General features: G+C 36.3%; 1 protein-coding gene across 1 annotated transcript in view; it reads right to left on the reverse strand.

Annotated features, from left to right (window-relative positions):
- The window catches only part of LOC149807075 (thimet oligopeptidase-like), a 63,319-nt gene extending 47,739 nt beyond the window's left edge, over nt 1–15,580 (reverse strand). Inside the window, exons 1-4 of the mRNA XM_089961531.1 lie at nt 15,200–15,580; nt 12,324–12,463; nt 10,407–10,522; nt 4,407–4,538 (exon numbers count right to left, since the gene is read on the reverse strand). Of these exons, the coding sequence (XP_089817657.1) occupies nt 4,407–4,538; nt 10,407–10,522; nt 12,324–12,463; nt 15,200–15,580 (769 nt within the window). The remainder of the gene's footprint in view (nt 1–4,406; nt 4,539–10,406; nt 10,523–12,323; nt 12,464–15,199) is intronic.
- Between the last annotated feature and the right edge of the window lie 6,508 nt (nt 15,581–22,088).

A 22,088-nucleotide genomic window follows, 5' to 3' on the forward strand; every position in this document is an offset into this window, starting at 1 on the left:
TGTGCCAACAGTCTTTTGTTGAATCACAATAATACAATCCAAGAATATATCTATTTGAATTTCATTACGAGTCCAAGTCTCTACTTCAAAGAATATTATTTTTGCGCCACTTTTATTTCCAGAGAAAAATCCCTTTAAACAATTTAAATAAATTCCAGCCTAAATGAAACACTGGACAGAACAATAATGCAACTGATTATCCACCAATCTTAAAGCATGAATAAATAATTTCTGTAAAAAAGAACAAGATTATACAGTGTTCTACTGGACCTCGTGTAACAATTAGAATTTTCTAATATATAAAAAAAATATTACCTAATGGAAAATTTCATCCTAGAAGGTTCCAAATGTTTATATGATAAAATCTTAGTTATAATTAGAAGGTCTGTTTCTAAAATTATAATATAAAATGTAGTAAACAACAGATAGAACCTCATTGTTTTTGACTCAGATTGAGATAGTCATGTTTAGAAAACCAATATAAAAGATTCAGGTCAGGTAGAAAATGAACTTGATTTCAGACAAGGTCAGCAACAAAATACAACTTTATATAAACCACAGCATATCATGAAATGAAAAATAAATAAAAAAGATAACAAACAATGCAAATTAAATATACATAACAAGGAAGCGAGCTCAATACAAGATAGAAATGCAGAGGATATGCAACTAAGCAAAATAATGCTAGGTTTCTACTGCCAACTGTTATGTTGCTTAAACATAGTTTTGCTCACAAAAGCCGACTCTATTCATGGCTGAGCAATTGTTAGAAATAGGATGATTTTATGCTTTTGTTGCATCAGAGGTTTTCAATTTTCCCATGTCCAGGTGTCTTCATTTTTATCATTTTGGTCTCATTTAGTTTAGAAAGGGCCCATTCTAGTGGAGTGTCAGCAACTCCAACTTCATGAGATTTGATTTGTTCAGTACTGAATTTATCAGTTCCATTGCAAAATACACTAACTTAATTTCCAAATGTGCTAGTTTGGGATATTATTTGCAATAACTGGAAAAAATGTTTCCTTTGAATCAATGAATTCAAGTCAGGGATAACTAACAACCAAATGTAGCTGAAAATTTCTCATTCTATTATTAGTAGTGTCATATTTGACATATTTTGTTGCCATAAAGACTGGCTTTGGAGAAACAGATACCTTAGACTCAGTGGCAGTTTTTCATTTTACACCTCCACTTTCAGGCGAATTTTCCCTCTCCGAATCTTCCTTTTTAACTTTCTTGAGAAAATAATTTAGTAAACTCATTTTAAGCTCAGAGTGAATATCACTTTGTTTGACAAATTAATTAAAACTGATTATAACATAAATTTTATCTTTAACATATGGACAGAGATAGCTCCTTAACTAGTGTAATTTTTTCACTTCAAAGGTAATACTGGTAATGGAAGTTAATAATCTTTATAATCAATTAAAAATTAAAGAATCATTGTTAGCATTAAATAGTTTTTAAGAGAAATAAACCAATGTCAGCAAAATGAATTTCATTAATTGAACTGGATTAACTTGCTGGATTAAAATTAAGTGTGAGTTGTTCATAAGGATCTGATCTGAATAAATACAATGCAATGAAGCTGTTTGAAACACTGTCAATAAATAATACTAGCTTTGTAATGCTTCATTTGTTTGATTGGTAATTTGGTTGCTTAACACAATATGTAGTTAAGTGGTAATGGAATGTGCATAAATGCAACAATTAACAATGACCAGATGTGAAACTGGATGGAAATAAATACATGGCATGGTGTTGAATTAAACATTCAATATACCCAAATAAATGGACAGATAAATCGGATGTTTTAATTAATATATCATTCAGTAAACTGTTACAGAATATTACACTTAGTTCCCATTTGAACTTTTAAATCACAATGCACACAGAAGTATATTTTCTTTCCTGTCTCAGAAAAACAGAAACAGACTGCCAGTGATTTTATGACCATCAGACTCAAAAAAAGGTCTGTGCCAACTCCGAGGACAAGCAGAGTAAATCTCTTAAAGTTGCATAAATTTAAGGGAGAGTGGAAAAGTGAAAATCCATGGATGACAAATGTTTTTAATGATGGAAATGTAGTGATGATATGTGAGTGATGCAAGGACGCTGGAAAATCTAATCCATTTGCCAAAGAGGGCAATTCCAATTTTCACTCATGAAAGAAACCCTGACCATCTGTTTTTGAAGGTCACAGTGCAAAGACAAAACACCAGACTGTGGCTCATGTGACAGAAGAACAGGTTGACAAATCTATTATAGAGAGTAAAGAGTCAAAGGTTACACAGTTCATGACACCCTATTTCATGAGAAACACTTGTACCAAAATCAGTAATGACATGTCAGAATCCTTGTCAGCTTACCTGTCTCTTACAAAATACTGGACAAGTGTTTCTCTTTATTCAGCATGGGACAAGAAATGGTAAACTTAGTCTGTTCCACAAATAATGAACACTTTCAGCTATGAGCTTAGGATTGTAAAAGGCAAACGTCTTTTGAGATTTCGGTTTTGACTTTTAAGATTTTCATTCCACTTTTGAGATTTAGGAGTCAAGGGTCAAATGACTCTTTAGTTTTCAAATCTATTGTGAACCCTAAATTTCTGGTGGAAAATCAAAGGTTTAAAGATGGTCATTTAATGGGCCATAACTCTTCTAAAGGGAAATGGAAAGCTAGAACTAATTCAAGGCATCATCAATATAAAGGTGCATCATGCACAATAACTTTGGCTGAAATGTAAGATCCTTTATAAAAGCTTCACTGTGAAGAGTCAAGTCAGGAGAAGAGCAGGTGCAACCAGGGGTCATAACTCTTCTAAATGACAATGTGGAATACATAAAATTAAAATCATTCATGTCTCAACAATATAAAGCTGAATGCAAAATTTGGTTGAAACAAAGCTTAGCTTAGTAAAGTTATGCTTCAGAAACCAAACAAGGATGATCAATCAAGACCACACTGGAAATTAAACTCACTCATAATCTCTTAAATCCAAAGCCACATGCCAAATTTGGTTGAAATCATCAAATCTTGGCAGAGTTATTTTGCCGATACCAAAACTAGGCGGATGAGCCTTCAGGGAGTCAAAACTCTTCTGAACAAGAATACAACCATAAAAATACAGCCATAAGTCATATTCACACTAAATAGTGTTACAACTCTAAGGTCTTAAACCAAATAACAAAAAAGAGTGAACACCAACAAGTTTTGTAAAATTAAAACAAATAATTTCCCTATAATACAAATTGAAAATTTAAAAAGAACTTATAATATTGTCAATAAATCCCAAAAAGACCTTACAGTTTTATCACAAGTTCAAATGTATGAAGTACGAACTGAATTCCAGTGGTATTCTAAATAAGTTTCAATGTTGAATGGGTTGATGTACCTATAGTTTTGAAAATGCTAATGTGCCAGTGTCCTGTAGTTTGCTGATATGCTAACAGTCTTTTGGTGTATTGCAATAATATAATCCCAAAATGTCTGAAATACCTATAATTCCAAATTAACATTCTAATCCTAGAATATTATAGATGAGCACTATGTATTTCCAGTGAATAATTTGAATAATTTATCCCATCTAAATGAAATAATGAACACAACAATAAGACTGACTCTGCTTCAGATGTTAAATGCAAAAATGAGTAATTTCTCAAGTAAACAAGATTATATAAAATCTAAGACTCAAAACAGAACCAGGATGAGGGTCAAAAATTCATTTCCAGAATTCTAAGTTGTCAACAAGACAAGGTCTAATACTAAAACAGCATCAGAATATTTCAAATGGGTCTTGAGCTATGCTGGTTACAAGCAATTTCCCATGCAAATATATAAAATTAACTGTCAAGAGCCAAATCTCTCTCCTTGACAAACAAAAAACTATCTAGGGTGATGAGAAAATATTCAAACATAAATTCTAGCAGAATATGTTATATGGTTATATTTTATTCAGTTTTGGAATTTCTTCAGGTAAATTCAGGGAGTTTTGTGGAAAATTCAGAGATTTTCTTCAAATTCAGGAATTTCTGAAGGATAAAACCAATTTGTTTCCAAATTCAAGTATATTTTTTAAAAAATAACTCCTCAAAATCAATGGTTTTTCAAAGTTGTACATACCATATGGTTACAAAAGGTGCAAACAGATGGGCAGACAATTTGATGGAAAATGTGATTACTATAGGGCTCCAGCATCTGGAGGTCAGGCCCTAATAATAAAAATAGCCATCCAGACTGTGATATAATAAAAGTTGGCCCCAATAATAAAAAAACAAACGAACTGTGATATGTTACTGCAACGGCAGATCTGCATCCACATGTTCAAGTCCAGGTGCATATTATGTATAGACAAAAGTGGTAAGGTTTGAAAATTAACCTGTCATGGGAAAATTATATGACCATACCTAATTCCTCCTCTGTGAACTCCAGAACTGTATTTTCCTCATTTAGATTCTTGCTGAAGTCAATTGATAGGTCACTCATCCTCTTTTTTATTTCCTTTATCTTCTCCTGTATTTCCTTTGGCAGATGAAGCCCTGCAATTATACATAATTTTTTTAGTCTTTATGATCTTAGGTTATACTATAAAAAAACAAACAGAAACATAGAGACAGCCCTTAAAGCTTTGGTCTCCCTTTTCACCTTTTGGAACCCAATTTTTCTCATTTACTCCATACTATCCCCAATTAATTTCTGAAGATAGGGGTTTCGAAAACCCAATGGGTCAAATTCTATAAAGAACTTTCTGATAGTACAGTATGTGCATCATTCAACTGACAAATTCTTATTTTGAATCTTACAAATGTAGCACAGAAAATCCCCATTTGTAAGAAGAGAACATTATATGTCTACCCAGTCATCTGTGTAGACACTAGTAAGGTGAGCTGTCTTGAAGTAAAGTTAATGTGCAAAAGCCATTATTTTCTTTTTAGACTTAACCATGACTATGATGTCTGACTAAGAGAACCTGGATCTATAAGTTTCTGTATTACCCAAAGTACATGGCATCCACAAAGTTTGGTCAAGCAACTTTGTCTTGAAGAAATGTTTGGATGTTTGGTCAAGCAACTCTGTCTTGAAGAAATGTTTGGATGTTTGGTCAAGCAACTCTGTCTTGAAGAAATGTTTGGATGTTTGGTCAAGCAACTTTGTCTTGAAGAAATGTTTGGATGTTTGGTCAAGCAACTCTGTCTTGAAGAAATGTTTGGATGTTTGGTCAAGCAACTCTGTCTTGAAGAAATGTTTGGATGTTTGGTCAAGAAACTCTGTCTTGAAGAAATGTTTGGATGTTTGGTCAAGCAACTCTGACTTGAATAAATGTTTGGATGTTTGGTCAAGCAACTCTGTCTTGAAGAAATGTTTGGATGTTTGGTCAAGCAACTCTGTCTTGAAGAAATGTTTGGATGTTTGGTCAAGCAACTCTGTCTTGAAGAAATGTTTGGATGTTTGGTCAAGCAACTCTGTCTTGAAGAAATGTTTGGATGTTTGGTCAAGCAACTTTTCTGAGTAATAATGACCATGAACCTCTTTCATATTTCAAGTACAAGCCCTCTGCAAATTCTGGTCATGGTACAGTGTATAAAACTGAACTTCATTCTGCAAAATTTTTCTTTTCTTCAGTCACTGACCTTGACCTTTATTCTTTTGACCCCAAAATTGTCAGGCTTCTTCCCCAGCCCACGTGCAAGCGATCCACAAAGTTTGCTCAAGGTCTGTGATGTAGAACTAATGGGTGGAATCTATTTTGCTTTCAGTTAGAATGACTTGACCTTTGATCTTTTGACAACAAACTGAAAGGTTTCTTCCTTACTCCAATACTCATATATTTCCACCATATTATTGTATAGTTTTTATACTTTTATCACTCTTTTACAATAAACCTTTCTGACTATTTTTTTCCCTCGTACAACTTTTTTGTGGTGCTATTTAGCCATACAGTGCTGGTACACCATAAAATTCAGTCAGTCAATCTTTACCCCATGCACAAGCCATCCACAGTATCTTTGTATGTGAACTGCAAGAACTCCCTGGAACTCGTGTGAATGAGAACATAAAGACATTCATCTGGTATGTCCACACTAGTTGCATAGTCTCCCTCTTAGAAGGCATTTAGAACCCATCATGGTGTTTCTAGCATGAACCAAGGAGTGAAAACGAGTTGAGTGCACTTTGGTTGATGACAGAGCAAAGAGTGCAAATTGCCTTCAGAACCAGAAACAAGCTTAGAGAATTTATATTGCAATTGATGTCTACTGCACTTTTATGGAGAAGATCATTGATTTCTTACTGCAAAGTGGTGGCTTGGAACAGATCAGTGGGGACATCTGTAGATGAGGGAACACTGGACAAAGAAGGAGGTACACTGATGGTGATACAGAGTCCTTCAGAAACCACTTGTCAGGTCCATCAGTCACTATGGCAAATTTTATCCAATTTGGCAGCAAAGAATTGCAGCCTTCCCTTTACCAGAATCTGTTCACAGGAGGCATGATGATGTCATTTTTCAGATAGGGTAGTTGTCATGGCAAGAAATGCTAGAAAAACAATCACCCTCTCGCTCTCTGTGTCTAGTCCACTTTTGTTTGGGAGAAATGAGGTTGTAGATCTGACAACACTGCTTCCCAGTGGCATGTGTCCTAGGGATGACCTTGTGATAATTTTGCTGAATCCCTTGAAAATCCATCTACTGTAGCTGAAATTGTGAGTGAGTGAAATTTGTCTCATTGGTGGCCTATTTGTGTATTACATAAACCTGACCATTAAAGAGGAGGTTGCAATCATAGCTAGGCCTTATGGTTGTATTTAAGAAAGGTGGAGGCTGAAAGCACTGCATCTTGTTCTACTAGCATCAAGTATGTAGCTATTGTTATGGCATTAGTCAGGGTATGTTGTGCAGCAATGTTTAAGATGCATGTCATTCTGGAAACAGACTTCCCATGCATGTCCTGTGGGATACAGGATGGGAGAGGATAAGCTGTGGTAAACCTTTTTAAAGATCGCCATAGATACTAGATCCAACATAGAGCACAGGGCCACAATACTGTGCACCAAATGCTGTTTCAATGTAAGATTTCCAATACATATGTGCACAGTATAGCTTTGTCATCCACAAAGCTGTGATGTCTCAGTCATCTGCTTGGGTATAAAGTTTAAGGGAGTGCATCTTTGTAAGAAAAAGAGTGGTTGATGCATGGGTGTAATTGCAGCTAAGATGCCATGATTTTATACAATTGGATGTTCCCCTTGTCATAAAAAAGGGCGAGTAGAGAATGAGGGGGATGAGGAATCAGCCATAGTTCAATATTTACCTAACACTTCAATATCTCTCTTCCTCCATGCTCCACTCTGTTAGTGCTCTATTAAAATCAAAATCTTATGTCACCTGTAATGGTACAAGCATTAATCTGTTGATTTTTTATAAGCTTAAGCTTTGCCTCATCTGTGACTTGTCCGTGTGTAAATATTGTTCTGTGCTGCGATCTCTTTTTCGGTCTGCTGTCTAAAGGGGCATATACTTAGCTAGCTCAACCAGCTTGAACAAGTTTGGAACTGTTATTTATAGTCATTATTTACAATTTTCCATTAGGTATTGTCTTTTGGATACTTCTGCTCCAAAATAAGATTTTTCTCTAACATAAGCTCCATAATGCTATATTAGGTTTTTTAAGTCCATCAATGCCAGTGTCCTTTTTAAGCTTTTCAAGACACATTTTTTAAAGACTTTTTCACCACATACATATCTTTACTTTTTAATTTTATTTTAGATTCTTGTTTATTCAATTTATCTTAAACCCTATAGGTTTAAGAATTTTGTAGCACAAGATCCAGTATCAGTAAATTGTACAAGAAAAGAAACGAAAACTGTGCTCTACTTTTAAATTGTCTGTATTTTTAATTAGGCCTTGTATTTTGCCTTTTTCTACATTAAATACAGCTGAATGAGGGGTTGACCTGCATGCTGTCACTCACCATCCAACTCCAATAATTTGAAATAGTTCATAACTTTGAAAATCATGGTCATCGTCACTATTATGACCATTATTCGAATAAAGAAATCATCATCTGAAGATGCCATTTTGGTGTTCTAGGTAGCCCATATTTTGAACATGCATTTGTAAAACTTACTTGATCCAAAGTTCAAACTATAAACAAACTCTTGTTCCAGGGCCCAATATGCCAATCAAATTTAGTTTACAGCCATTCATGTCAAGGTGAAGAACCTAGATATAATAATAAGCACTAAGATAACTCTACTGGTGGAATGACTTATGCTGCAACAAGCCCTTTAAGGGTTAACAGTTGAACAAAACATGTATACTGTGCAGACTACATTTTTATATGCATGACTTTACACTAATTTGCTGGAGTTCCCATGCAACACTACTCTGAAAGTGTACAAATTCATACAAATTCTGTGTGATTCCTGCATTCATGCACCCTGTCAGCATCTCTGCAATTGATGATGTAAGCAAATCTGCTAGATTGGTGAAGTATTTTGAAAGCAGGTTCCTTCTTTTTGGCCAATATATCAAATGATGTTGGAACTTTAGACTAGGCAGTTGATGAAGAAGAAAACATAGAAAACTATGGTGTCAGTAGGTTGGAAAGTTAAAAGGCAGAATTTTTGTATGTCATAGAAAGATCTAATAATGATGAGGAGACTTTGGACAAAGGGTGGTGAAGCTAATGTCTCTTGTGCTACCTGCTAAATAGCTGGAGAAGAATGTGTGACTTCCAAGTGGTTGCCATGTAAAGGCTCCCTTTTAGTGACAAAGGCTTGAGAACAAAGTGAAGCAACATCTCTTGGATACAGAGGTACTAAGCTGTGCATCATTTGCAACATGCCTAGTGACACTACGCAGTATAATCTGCATTTAAGTCTTGCACAGGGTCTAATCTGTACAACCAAATGAGCCTAGAATATAAACAATGTAGTCTGCCATGTGTCCTGTTATAGGAACCCAGTGGCTATCCTCTATACAAACATGTTTACCTGTAAAATGGCACATATGACAGTCTACACAATACATGCAATTAAGTGTCACTATTGGTACTTATGAAGTGGATGCTATAAAATCAATTTAAAATAATGCTGCCAACAGGAATGATGAGCTGATAACTTGAAAGCCTTATAGCTAAAACATTTTAGCCATGGAGGACTGGATGTGCGAGGTAGTAGTATTTTACCTAAGATATTATGATCAGGTAATGTATTTGAAGGAGAAAAAAAACCTCAAATGGCTGTACAGCCAGATTGCAAAACATTGTTTTTGTCACAGACAGAGCAAAGTCTAATAATTCTGGCATGTCTTCTCTTATATCAATCCTTTCCTGGATTTTCCCTGACTATTTTGAAATCCAATCATGACATATAGCTTTGCATATGTCCAACATGCAGAAAGTCTGCTTCAGTTATATAAGAGAGAGAGAAAGAAAGAATAGTACACCACAGCAATTATCAAAAAATGTCAGTAAACACAAGCTGTATAAGGATGCTATTTAAATCATTGTTGTTTTTAACATTGTCTAATATTCACTTTCTTTCAAAAATACTTTTCTTGCATGTTATTTCAATTTAAACAATTAAATTAATTGATTTATAATATCTGTAACCGTTAAAACATTATTTTAAAAAGAAGAAGAAAACCACCTCACTAACAATAAATCACTAAGTGTAAAGGTTAACCGAAATCAATGAAATATGAACAAGAGGTTACAATGTTATAACTTTCACTGAAAGGTGTATTTGTCTGACAGATCTAAATATAAACACGTTACTATTTGAGTCATAGTGTCTTAAAAAACACAAACCATAACCTAGAAAAACTGCTTAAACCAGAAGCAAGCACAAAGCATAAAAATATGAAATATGCATCACATTAACCTTATTTCCTCTGACAGCTCTAGAATTCCTCATGATGCAGCAAGACACTAAACTATGACTCCCAAGACAATAGTGCCTGAGCAAATGACTTCAATGTAAAGGTTAAACAAAATCATTGGCTATACAATATTTCACAGTGACCTAATTTTCACTGAAAGGTGTTGTACTCCAAATGCATATAATACCAAGTTACTTATACATGTAACAGTGTCTGAGAAAATGACCCAAGAGCAAACCATAATCTGAATGTTTATGCCAGATGGACAGACACCATCAATACACAAGCTGAAACTGCTTCACAATTTGACCAACAAAAAAAAAAAAGAGGAAAGAAAACAAGCATGTTATATATTTATACATCAAGACTTTCTGCAATTTTTGGAATAAGCTGAGGTATAGGAAAGAAATAAAACATGGGTGGTGTGAACAATGACTGTTGACCAGGCTTTTTCAACAAAGCAGATGTTTCATGATCAAACTGAATAAAAAGCAAATTAATAGAATGTGATAAATGCTGTACCATTCCTCTCTCCTAGTTTTACAAGTCGCTCAATATATCTATTGGCTTCTTGCTTCAAGTGAACACCAGCTTGCTTCTGGAAGGCTCTAATGGCATCAAACACATCCTGCCTCATGCTGAAATATTTAAAAATCTTATTGTTTGTGTGGAAAGAATGCAGAAAAACATATATCATATGGCCCTGCTTTTATGACCTTGTATCTATAGTTCACAATATCTGTATCATAATGTAATATATGGGGGTAGTTCATTATATCTGAATCATAATGCAACATATTGGGTAGTTCATTAAATTTGTCTCATAAGGTAACATATGGGCAGAATTCATCAGTACTGTAATATAATATTTGGGGGTATTTTGTCATATCTGTATCATAATTAAAAATCTGATAGTAGTTCATTATATCTCAATCATGTAATATATGGGGGAGTTCATGATATGGGTATTATACTATATTCTCATAATATTCATACAGTGCTTTTACAAAATTATCATTTGGGTAAATTTCATGCAAACTCATTGCACATCAGCATCATAAATGGCGTACTCATATGTACATACATACTAGAAAAGCTATTGTCATCTGTTTTGTGCCTACACTTTGAAGATTCAATCCATGTTGCAATATGGGTTAAACCAATAAATATATCTAAAATCAGTTTCTGAAACTGATTTAACTCACAAAGTGAAGAAATAATAAGAAAATAAGCATGTGGTGGTAGTTCCCAATAAAATAATGTTTTAGGCAGATTTTAAGCGTCTATTTTCTTCCAAATAGGCATGACAAGATCAAGACATACAAGTTTTGAATTACATTATTTGAATTCATCGAAAGCAAGGTTTGAGTTTGTTGTCAGAATCAAGTCACATAAGCTTTAAAACACACCATCTAAACCAACTACAAGTAAGGAGAGTGCTTTTAATGGAATGCTGGGATCAAGTCACATAAGCTTTAAAGCACACTATCTGAACTGACTGTAAGTGAGCAGTGTGCTTCTTAAGGCATGCTAGAATCAAGAGATATAAGCTTTTTAATGTATCAATTGAGTTGATCAAAAGAATAGTGTGTGCATATTAAGGCATGTTTGGATTATGACATATTAGCTTTGAAATGTATAATTCGAGTTTACTACAAGTGAGATGTGTACTTGGTAAAGCATGCTAGGAGGATGCTTTGAAATGTATCACTCGAGTTGATCACAAATGAATTGTGTGATTGGTAAGGCATGTTAAGAGGATTCTGTGAAATGTATCCCTTGGTGTGAGCTTGGTAAGGCACGCTAGGAGGATTCTGTGAAATGTATCATTTGGTGTGTCCTTGGTAAGGCATGCTAGGAGGATTCTTTGAAATGTATCATTTGAGTTAACCACAAGTTAAGTGCATGAATGATAAAGCACGCAAGGATTAGGACATGTATGCTTTGAAACACATCATTCAAGTGTGTGTGTGCATGCATGTGTGTGATTGAAAGATGGGGCCCAAAATGGATGATTTATGGTGCTTGCTTTTACAGATCACTGACATCTCGCTACTGTTTGAGTTCAAGTCCAAGCAGATAGTGGGGGAATCATGAAGCTTGCCAGTAGCTTCCTTTGTGTTAGATGTTTTTCCTCCACCAGATGTACTGGCCTCCATGTAAAAACCTATCATGTGCTGACAAATGGTATTAAACCCACAACACTGACATGATTGAAAGCTCAGTGCATGATACAAAAGGAGTGACCATACAAATTCTTGAGTTGGCCTTTAAACAGTGAAAAACAATAAACAGTTAACTGCTTTGTAAAAAAAACCTGCCATGACTACCAAACTCAAATGCAAGAGATACAGTTTGTGTAATGTCAAGTGAAATAACACTTAAATGATCATTGCATACAGCTGAAAAGGTAAAATAACTTTACAGTATTACCATTACCTCATTTCCACATCAAATTCTGACAGTTTTTTGTCAGCAGCAACACTAGCATCCCTGAGAGCCTTGTCAGTGTAGACATGTTGTACAAAGTCAATGTTATTTCTTCTGACTGAGTACTCCCTATCATTGTCAGACAGTGCCTGTTTTTTAAAAAAAAAAGAATATAATGTATTGGTGACAAATATGACATAATGATATAATCATTTCTTTGGTAGCCTTTTCTGTCCTAGAGATAAAAAAATGGTAAAGAATCAACAAAGTCATGACTGACACAGCAGTCACAAATACATCTTTGATGAATTTGATGATTTCCATCCAAGGTCAGGATTCCTTCAACCATATGTTCCTTCACTGACTGCATCAGTTTTATATTTTTTTTGCTGACAAATTTTCCGCAGCTAAGGAGGCCCTAATGTCTGTATTATTTTTCCTCACTAAAGAAAAAACTCTTTCGCTGTCACTTTTGCCGTAAGGAATGCACAGAATCTGCAGCATTTTTGGTTCTTCCACAGGAAAATTTGGAAGCGATTTTCGAGTCCAGGAACATTTGTCAAAAAATGTTTAGCATGGTCTCCAGCTGATAAAGGTAGATTGTGTTCGACAAGAAAACTCACAAATAATGCTTCAGCGTTGGTAGCCTGCAGATCTTCCGCCAATGGTTTAAAATATTCCAGAGCTGAAATCTGCGAATTCTTAATTTTCCCAACTTCTACGTGCTTTCTGCAACCGACATTCTTCCTCACATCGTCTCTGCGATGGCACACTGAGTGCATGAATGAATATCAATGTTTAATGGCAGAATGCACGACCAATTTTTGACATATTCCAAATTAAACTTCACTTTTTGAGTAATACATTTCTTTTTCCTTGGTGGTGAAGACATTTTCAAGATCTTACATGCGATGCTGAACGGTAACTCAAATCAGTGTTTTGACGCATGCGCAGAGCAAATTTCTGGTTAGGCCCCAGTTTCTCTCAAAAGCATTTGTAAAACTACTCTTATACATATAGATTAAAATAGGCTAAAATGCTTGCTACCGGGCCAACTGTACTAATCAGCTGTAGATCTACTAATATCGTGACCAGCAGTACCGGACTGTTTCGGCAACTGCGAATATAACGACTAGTGTTTAACGGGAAATCGGTCATTTTATTAAAGATTTAAAATAATTGAGGATTGGAAAATTCGTGAATTTTTGGCTTACGACGTGAATCCGTGAATTGCTGAAAAAGTCGTGAAATTCACACCAAATTCGTGAGGGTTGGCAGCTATGTTTTACTACTTAAATAACGGCCTTCTATAGCGTGTTCCGATGTTGGTTGACACTGGAATGTAGTCATAGTTTCATGAATATCTCAACACACTTGGCAGCCTATATGGAAACTCTTCCACTAATTTATGTGTAATTAATATACTTACTGTGTTGTCTTTATCCTGGCGGAATGAAAATATGACACTAGCAAATGGATGCATTTTCATGTTCCGTTATCCCTTTACCTCATAGAGCATAGTGACAAAGTGCAGCACGCTATAAATATAACACCTGTTACCTAGTCGACTGCATACGCTTAGGCCTGCCTGTGAATTGTTAAGCAATGTAGTGATGTTACGTTTAACAGCAGTTTTAACCATTTTATGTTTTTGGTACACATCTATTATAGTGGAAAAATTTAAGAGTTAAGTCTGATTGTTATAGCTGTGTAATTATTTTTCACGGAAGAATTTTTATGTGCTTTAAAATTGAGAGAGAACTTGTTCACTGTCATGTCAGTGAGGCCACGTGACCAACTGTAGCTGCCATTTCTCATACTCGAAATTTACAAGGTTTTTGTGTGCGTCTACATCACTTAGTCATCTGAATTTGATAATTTATAAAAACTAATTGCTGCCTACATCAATATCTGAGACTTTACCTAATTTACTGAATCTTTCATGGTTGTGATTCTAATCTTGGAAACTTCATACGTACTGAATGAAATCCGTGGCCGCCATTTTGGAGAGTGGAGATTACGACCCAGTTACTTTAAATAGCAGATATCGACCAGTGCATGAATAGCGACATGATCTGACGTAATTGTCATTTGCAGAAATGAATGTAGTATCTAACAGGGGGTTTTCCCCAAAGGTGGCGCTACGAAAACCAGCTCAAAATGGCTGATGTGTACAGTAGGCGTCAAAGGGCGCTTCCGTGCGAATCTTGTAAAGGCGTCAAAAAGTCGCTTCCATGCGATGGTAGTCGAGGTATGCCAGAGTATGTTAAAGTAGGTTCATGTGGGGGATATGTTTCTTGAATGAAAAGAAACGTTGCTTACAGTTCCAATAGGCATAATATATTTTTATTTGTTTCATTAAAGAATAATATTTCAACTTAACCCGATTTTGGCATTCCCGGCTTTCATCACTTCCCAGCCAATGGAAATGTAGGCGAACAAAACCTGAAAACAGGTCCATTTCTTTGGTCAGAATTTGAATTTATTAGAGAAAAGACATCAGATTAGTAAAGTCTGACAAAAACATTATAACTTTACTTTGTACAAAAGCTTTGTTGTTGGTTGCCAGTTGTGATATTCCTGAAAATTTGACTTTCATTACACTGTTAGTCAAAACATGCTACACAGCGCAGTTATCTAGGCAGTAAGACCCATCACCCCCCAGAAAAAAAATATCTGTTGATGTGTCTTACGTTGTAGAACTAGTCAGGTTATAAATTATAAATCACAGGATGAATAAATTCTACACATTTTTTAATCATATTAAAGGTTTTCGTTATTGAAATCGGTGGTGAGGAGGGAAAATGTGGATTTATGCAAAAACTATGAATATCCCATTGTTTTTAAAGACATACTGTATATTTTATATTTTTATATTTCCATACCTTCACAACATTATCGTATGTCAATTGTTCTGGCTTCAGCGCACCTACTGCATCATAAACAGCTTTTGCATTTTCAATGAGTTCATCTGTTGTTGTTTTAATGTATTCAGCTGTAACTATTTTCCAGCTCAATCGATTTCCATCTTGAGTTGCCATTACGGAAGAATGCACGAACCGGCAGGTGACAAAAAATGTGTGACGGCTTTGACGAGCAGGATAAAAATTAAAGCCTGATGAGAAAACCTGAAGTCTTCGACTAGATGAACACTTTGGAGTTAATGATATGAACTGCCTAATGAGCTCTATGCGACGCTTGCAAACAATCCTCCAAGAACACGGGAGCATGTACAAATGCAACCAGCTTCTCAACATGCGAAGCATTCCCATTATGGGGTCCTACTAAATACTGCAAAGACGCAGGGAAAATACGGCACATAAAACTTTTAAACTGACAATACTGTAAAATACTGAATTTTTATTCCAGTTTCAAGAAACAGGACATTTTTTCTGTTGTCTGTATGTTGTTTTTTTCTTTTTTCTTTTCTTTTGTCAATTGTCCATTGGCAATCAGAGTTGTAATGATTAATGGTAAATAAACAAAACTGTACTTTGCCAATAAAAATGAAATGTTATTGTTATTGGTAACATATTTTATCTCATTGATGTATAACATTCTGTGCAAGTACATATTTTCAATATATATATATATATATATATATATATATATATATATATATATATATATATATATATATATGGAATGTGTTTGGAAAAGATAACACGTTTTAAACACGACTTAATTTATAACTTTGCATTTGATCAATCTCTTGTATTGACGAATGTTTACCGCGTCGATGTATTCGGTCAACATTTCAGGGTATTGAGTATAGAATTGAGCATATGTGCACTCCCAACGATACAATGAACACACATAGATTTATTCGATTTCTTCTACTTAAGATTCGTCCACGTCAAACAGCAAGCGTATTGCAATGGTTCGCCCTCCAAAGAAGATGTCGCGTGCATTCAAAGGTTCGATGTCCAAAATGTAACTTTCTTTATAGGTTTTAAAAAGTCGATATAATCGTGCTCTCACATTTCCATCACTTGGTATCACTGACTTCCTGACTTCAAGCGTCGATGGTATGTTTGTCCACACAACTCGTCGATAGTAAACTCTGAGAAAGCACTTGAATGTAGCTTTGAGGAAAGCATGTAGGACATCATGAATTCAACATCTCTGGAATCCGCTTAAATTTAATTCTTAGTAATGCAAAGCGCAGTTAATTGTTATAGATGTATCTGTATACTTGTATGTACGATATATATATATATATATATATATATATATATATATATATATATATATATATATATATATATATATATATATATATGTGTGTGTGTGTGTGTGTGTGTTCTTTTATGTTTACAATGTTTTTACTTTATATCTATATTTTAATTTAGATGTATGGACTATGAAGTCTGAAATAAATTATTCTTTTCTTATCTTCTTATCTCATCTTATACATGAAGATCTGACAGCGACCGCTTAGGGTCGTGTTCTGGTAACTTATGTTATTACCATAATCACTAATTTTATCAACCAATCAAATGACGTCTTATTTCTTCGCGTTTGGAGACAGCATCGTAGATGAAGAGCATAAATGTGTACCGAACGATTCGATTCATTTTCAGATTTTTAAAGCTGCATTTTCGTTGGCTAATTTAAAGGTCACCAGAACATGACCCTTAAGCGGTCGTCGTCAGATGTTCACCTAGGACAGCGGAGATACGATCTTAATCAAACTGAAGTCAAACAGGTTTGAACAGTGAAATTGGTACCAAGCATACAATGAAAAGCAGATCGGAGAAGACAAATTGTTGATTAGCTTCGGTTGTTAACAAGTGTTGAAAATAACCTTTGCCCAATTCTCTAATTCCAAACGTTTTTGGCATTCTACTTAAAAGCATGGCTAAATAAGTCATGCAGTCTTTAAACTGTATCTGTCGACTTTTCATATAGATGAATCTGGCTCCGTTTATGGTGACAGTGAGACATTCAATGCCTTGTTCTGAATGATATTGAAAGGAAAATGCCCATCGTTTCCCGATAATTTGTGCCATGACAGTGGTATATCCCCGTAATGCTGAATGTCCTCTTCACTCCAAGTGAGGTCGGCAGGGTTTAAGATCCATTCGCAAAACCGGAAAGAGTTCGGGATCCCCGAAGGATTTTATTCTCGTCCTCATGGAATCTTACTTAGATTGGTATATGTGGGAAAATATAGATTATTTTATACACTTGTATAAACGTTTCGCAAGCACGATGAATTACACAGAAATTATCGATATGAATGCCAGTTTCTTGCGCACTTTCAAAGCCAAGAAAAATTTCACTTGTTGGGTTTTGTTTTTGTACTAATCTTCCTTGAAGTTTTTATCGAGTTCACTATCATATTTTCGAATGTAGCAATGTTATTCGAACTCCAGGATTTAGTCACAAAAATGTCATCTTTCTTTCGCAGCACATTTCTGTTGTTGAACTTATTTCATTCAATGCTGTTCGTAACAAGTAGGACTGAAAAGGTTCGCTTGGAAGAATGCCAATGAATTCGTTATTTTCCTTCAGGAGATTAAATACCCCGTCATCTCTATCCGCAGGGATATGTTGGTCTTGACGAATAAATACTCTGTCTCATTTCTCACAACTCACAATAGTTTGCGTATTTAAGAAATCCTGTGATACTGGTGGTAGCATCGAAATGCTGTTGATGATGATACACGTGAAGGTATTTTCCGTCTGGGAAATTCGGTCCTCGAAACAACAGTTCCACGAAAGACTTGTGAATATACATTCAACGCATAGTGAGAAGTCAGCAATACGTCTGGAACTTTCTGTATTCAGAACTGCCACGCCGTCTTTTTGAAAATGCCTGCTTGCTGAAAAAGGGGTTCTGCTTCTCTTCGTTTTTGTGGCCTATCCTATTTTCAAATATATGCTCATAATGAGTTCAAATTCTCGGTGTTCGTTCGGCCCCCGATGACGGTCAGTGCTAAGTACACCTGGTCTTGTGAGAAGCAAATTTTGACGATACTGCGTTTGCTATTGCGAATTTATTCCGCCAATAAGGCTTTGCGTGTTCCGCTACCTCTGGAAGGTTAAAGGTGGTACATGTTAAACTCGTTGTTGGATTGTTGAATGTGTTGAATATTTTGGGCGGTGTTATTCTGTCGGTGTACTATAATCGATCCAAACAGGAGACTTCAAACTGTCGTGATGGATGGGGTGTCTCAGAATTTCGTCCTTTTTAGCTTGGCACTGTATTTTCTATCTCTCTAACAAAGGAGTCCAACATATATGTAAAGAAACTCACTGCTTTCTTGAGACTTGAACTCTTTCAATTTCTACGTACAGGTGTACGCGATAGTTATAAACTTTCTGGCAGTAAATTTTTGTGTCGCTCGAATGTGAACATAACCTTCAGGAGTTACTGAACGACTTTCTTTTTTATAGTGGATCTTGACTCTCTGGTAGCATGGTTTAGGTAAAGGGTACTGGGTCAGGCTTTTCAAAATCACTGACATACACTTTTGCAAACACTTCACGTTCGCTGGTCATTTTGATGTCATTGAATGATTCAATCAGTATCAGTGATTTAAAAATTTGGGCACGATATCATCAATGACTTTTCACGCTTTTTATTATATTTCTCGCCGACTCCTCGGCATATTAGCTCTAATGCAATTCTAATTTCGCTAAGTTTTCAATATGTTGCTGATACGAATGCGTATTTGAAAAATGCTACACCACCTTTTGAGCGTCCTTGTAAACCGATACGATGTAGTCAGTTTGAACAGCGATTTTCCTTTTCTGTCACTGTACAAACACATCACTGCACAGGCAAGTTAATGACCGCAGCAGTCACACATGCAAATTCTATCAATACTATATACCATAATATTCTCATAAAAAGGAACTTGTCGCACACCAAACTGGTGTTTCTTTAAGCAAATGTACACTAGTATCACGTTTGACGTACAGTATCCAAGCCAGCACAGTGCTGTAAGTTAAGCGTTACAGAGTTTATCAGAACAACACTGGCGCTCTCGAGGGAAGGTCTGCCAAGCAGTCACGTCTCTCGCGCGGAGCAGCAGGGGGGGGCGAATCGGACATTTTGTCCAATCGTCATTTTGCTTAATTATTACTTTCTGCACTCAACGATCTAGTGTCGTCAGCGCCTGGTAAAAAAAAACGACGTCGTCGTTGGGGGATCGTCCAATCGTCATTTGGTTTAATTAACACCTTCTGCGCGCCGATCCGCAGCGTCGTCAGCGTCCGGTAAGCACATCGACGACCGCGTCGATGTCATCGCCCCCCTGCTGCTAAGTGGTTATTTACAATGAAAATTATTTACAACTAACCGAATATTTGATCAAGTCCGATACGATATCGTGTCCGAGGATCATGTAAATTTATCGTTACGAATCCATGTGGGGTCGACTGAGCATGACTAAAAAAGTTTCGAAAAACATTGAAGTCCATGTCACCGCCGCACCATGTCTGCCAAATATTTCGTAGCGTGTGTGTATCAACGTCGTTGAATACAGCAAGAATATTACAGTTATCTCTGATTACTTTTGGAATCTGAGTATACCGTTGAGTGACATATATCACGTCAGTGTTTTTATGCCTGCCTCTGGAAAATATCCTAGCTGGGTTTTTTTGATTGTCCAACATAACATCATCGTACACGACTAGATTGTTAACGTCGCCATCAATATCATCAATACCTGGTGCATCATTGATATCTGTAATAAACTCAATAACATTTTTTTTAGCGATCGCTGATGCATTCTCGTTGAAATCTTTCAACACCTCGTAGCATCGTTGATCATCCACGCTAGGAGCAACCAAATACAACTTATCCCACTTCATCCATCTCATTATTAAATTGAGTAACAATTGCGTCTTGCCGGATCCAGATGGTCCGATGATAATCATCCGGATCGAGTTTGGTAACGCTGCAACATGCTTAACTGGTTCTCTTGTTTTAGTCGCCGAAAAATCAATTATATTCATATCTCTATACATAAATTATGGATCTATATTGTGTGAAGTGTAGAGTACGTACTGGCACAAATGATATGACAACCGCTACAACAAGAAATAACAGATCGGCCCTTACTGGTAAGTGTGCACAATGCGGTACAAAGAAATTTAGATTTATTTCTATTAAACCCGGGGATGTTTTAAAAAAAAGCGAGGAGGTGATATTGCAGCCAGGTTATCAAAACTCCCCGGAACACCGTGGGCAAAGTATCCAGGAGAAAAACACCTCCCAGGATATAGCTACTGTGGCCCCGGAACGCGATTAGATATCAGACTCGATGATCAAAATCAGCCCAAACCCGGTGAGTATCCAATAAATGCTATCGATAAGGCGTGTCATGCTCATGATGTTGCTTACAAAAGTAGCGATCTGCAACAGCGTCATATCGCGGACGTAAAATTAATTCACGCGTTAAATGCTATTCCTGATAAATCCGTCAAAGAAAAATTGGCTTCATGGTTGGTAAAATCGGCTATGAAAGGTAAATTAATGGTGGGCGCTGGTAATTAATAACAACATGGAATCCATCTATTATTCTCCGAGAGGATACTGGAAGGGGAAGGCCGCAATTGGTAAGCTCGCAAGCGCTGCAAAGGTAACAAAGGCCACTGCGTCTAATTGGTTATCCAAACAGGCTATATGGCAAATCTATCTACCACCGCCTAAACAAATCAACTTCTCGCGCTTTGATGTCAGCGTACCTAATGAAGTTCATCAGGCTGATATACTATTTCTGCCGCATGACAACGGTTACAAATACGCGCTAACCGTAGTTGATGTTGCGAGTCGATACAAACAAGCGGAGCCGTTAAAAACAAAGTCAGCAACTGAAGTAGCCGATGCGTTTGAGCGGATTTAACGAAGGGGTCCTCTGCGCTGGCCAAATCTATTACAAGTTGATCCTGGTAGTGAATTTCGCGGCGCTGTTTTATCAACGCTGAAACATCATAGCGTCGCGGTACGACGAGGTCATACTGCGCTACATCGTGATCAGGCAATTGTTGAACGATTCAATCGGACTCTCGCTGAACGGTTATTTGGATATCAATACGCGAAGGAATTCATCCAAGAAAAACGATCTCGTGAATGGGTCAAAAGGTTGCCAGGCGTAATTTCAGCGTTAAATAACGAGATTACCCGAGCAATCAACATGAAGCCCAGCGACGCGATTAAATACGAGTATATACCCAAAAGATCAAAAATAAATAGCGTTTCCAAGCCGATTCTCGGCGATGTCACCGTGAGATATCTATATGAACCAGGAGAGCTTGAAGGCGGTAAAAAAAGAGCTACTGATCCTATCTGGAGTGTTACTACACATAACATATCAACGATAACACGATCAACTGGTAGACCACCGATCTATACACTGGATTCAACTGCTCCTCAGCGCGGATTTACACGCGAGCAACTACAAGTGATACCTGACGATACTCAATTACCCCCGCGTGGTCTTAACTAGCGCCGTTGCGTCTATTACACTCAAGACATGTCAACCTCACATTGGTTTTGACATGACCGAGACTGTTATCGATCCTATCCACGGTAAATTGGCGAGTGTCTTTATCCGAATAACGCCAACTCATTATACAATTGCAACTCGCGCAGTGATTATTCTGTTGTTGTCGTAACGCAATTATTAATTCGGCATCAATATCAAAACGCCGCTGTTTTTTTTTATCCTGTTGGCGGTAACCCGAGAGTTTTCTATCAATGACGCTTGCATCGATGGTGACTTTGTCGCCGGCTTCGTCGGTGGCTTCGTCAATAACAAT

Source organism: Sinohyriopsis cumingii, chromosome 1 (assembly GCF_028554795.1).
Source record: "Sinohyriopsis cumingii isolate HCF-2022 chromosome 1, ASM2855479v2, whole genome shotgun sequence".
Taxonomy (NCBI): Eukaryota; Metazoa; Mollusca; class Bivalvia; order Unionida; family Unionidae; genus Sinohyriopsis; species Sinohyriopsis cumingii.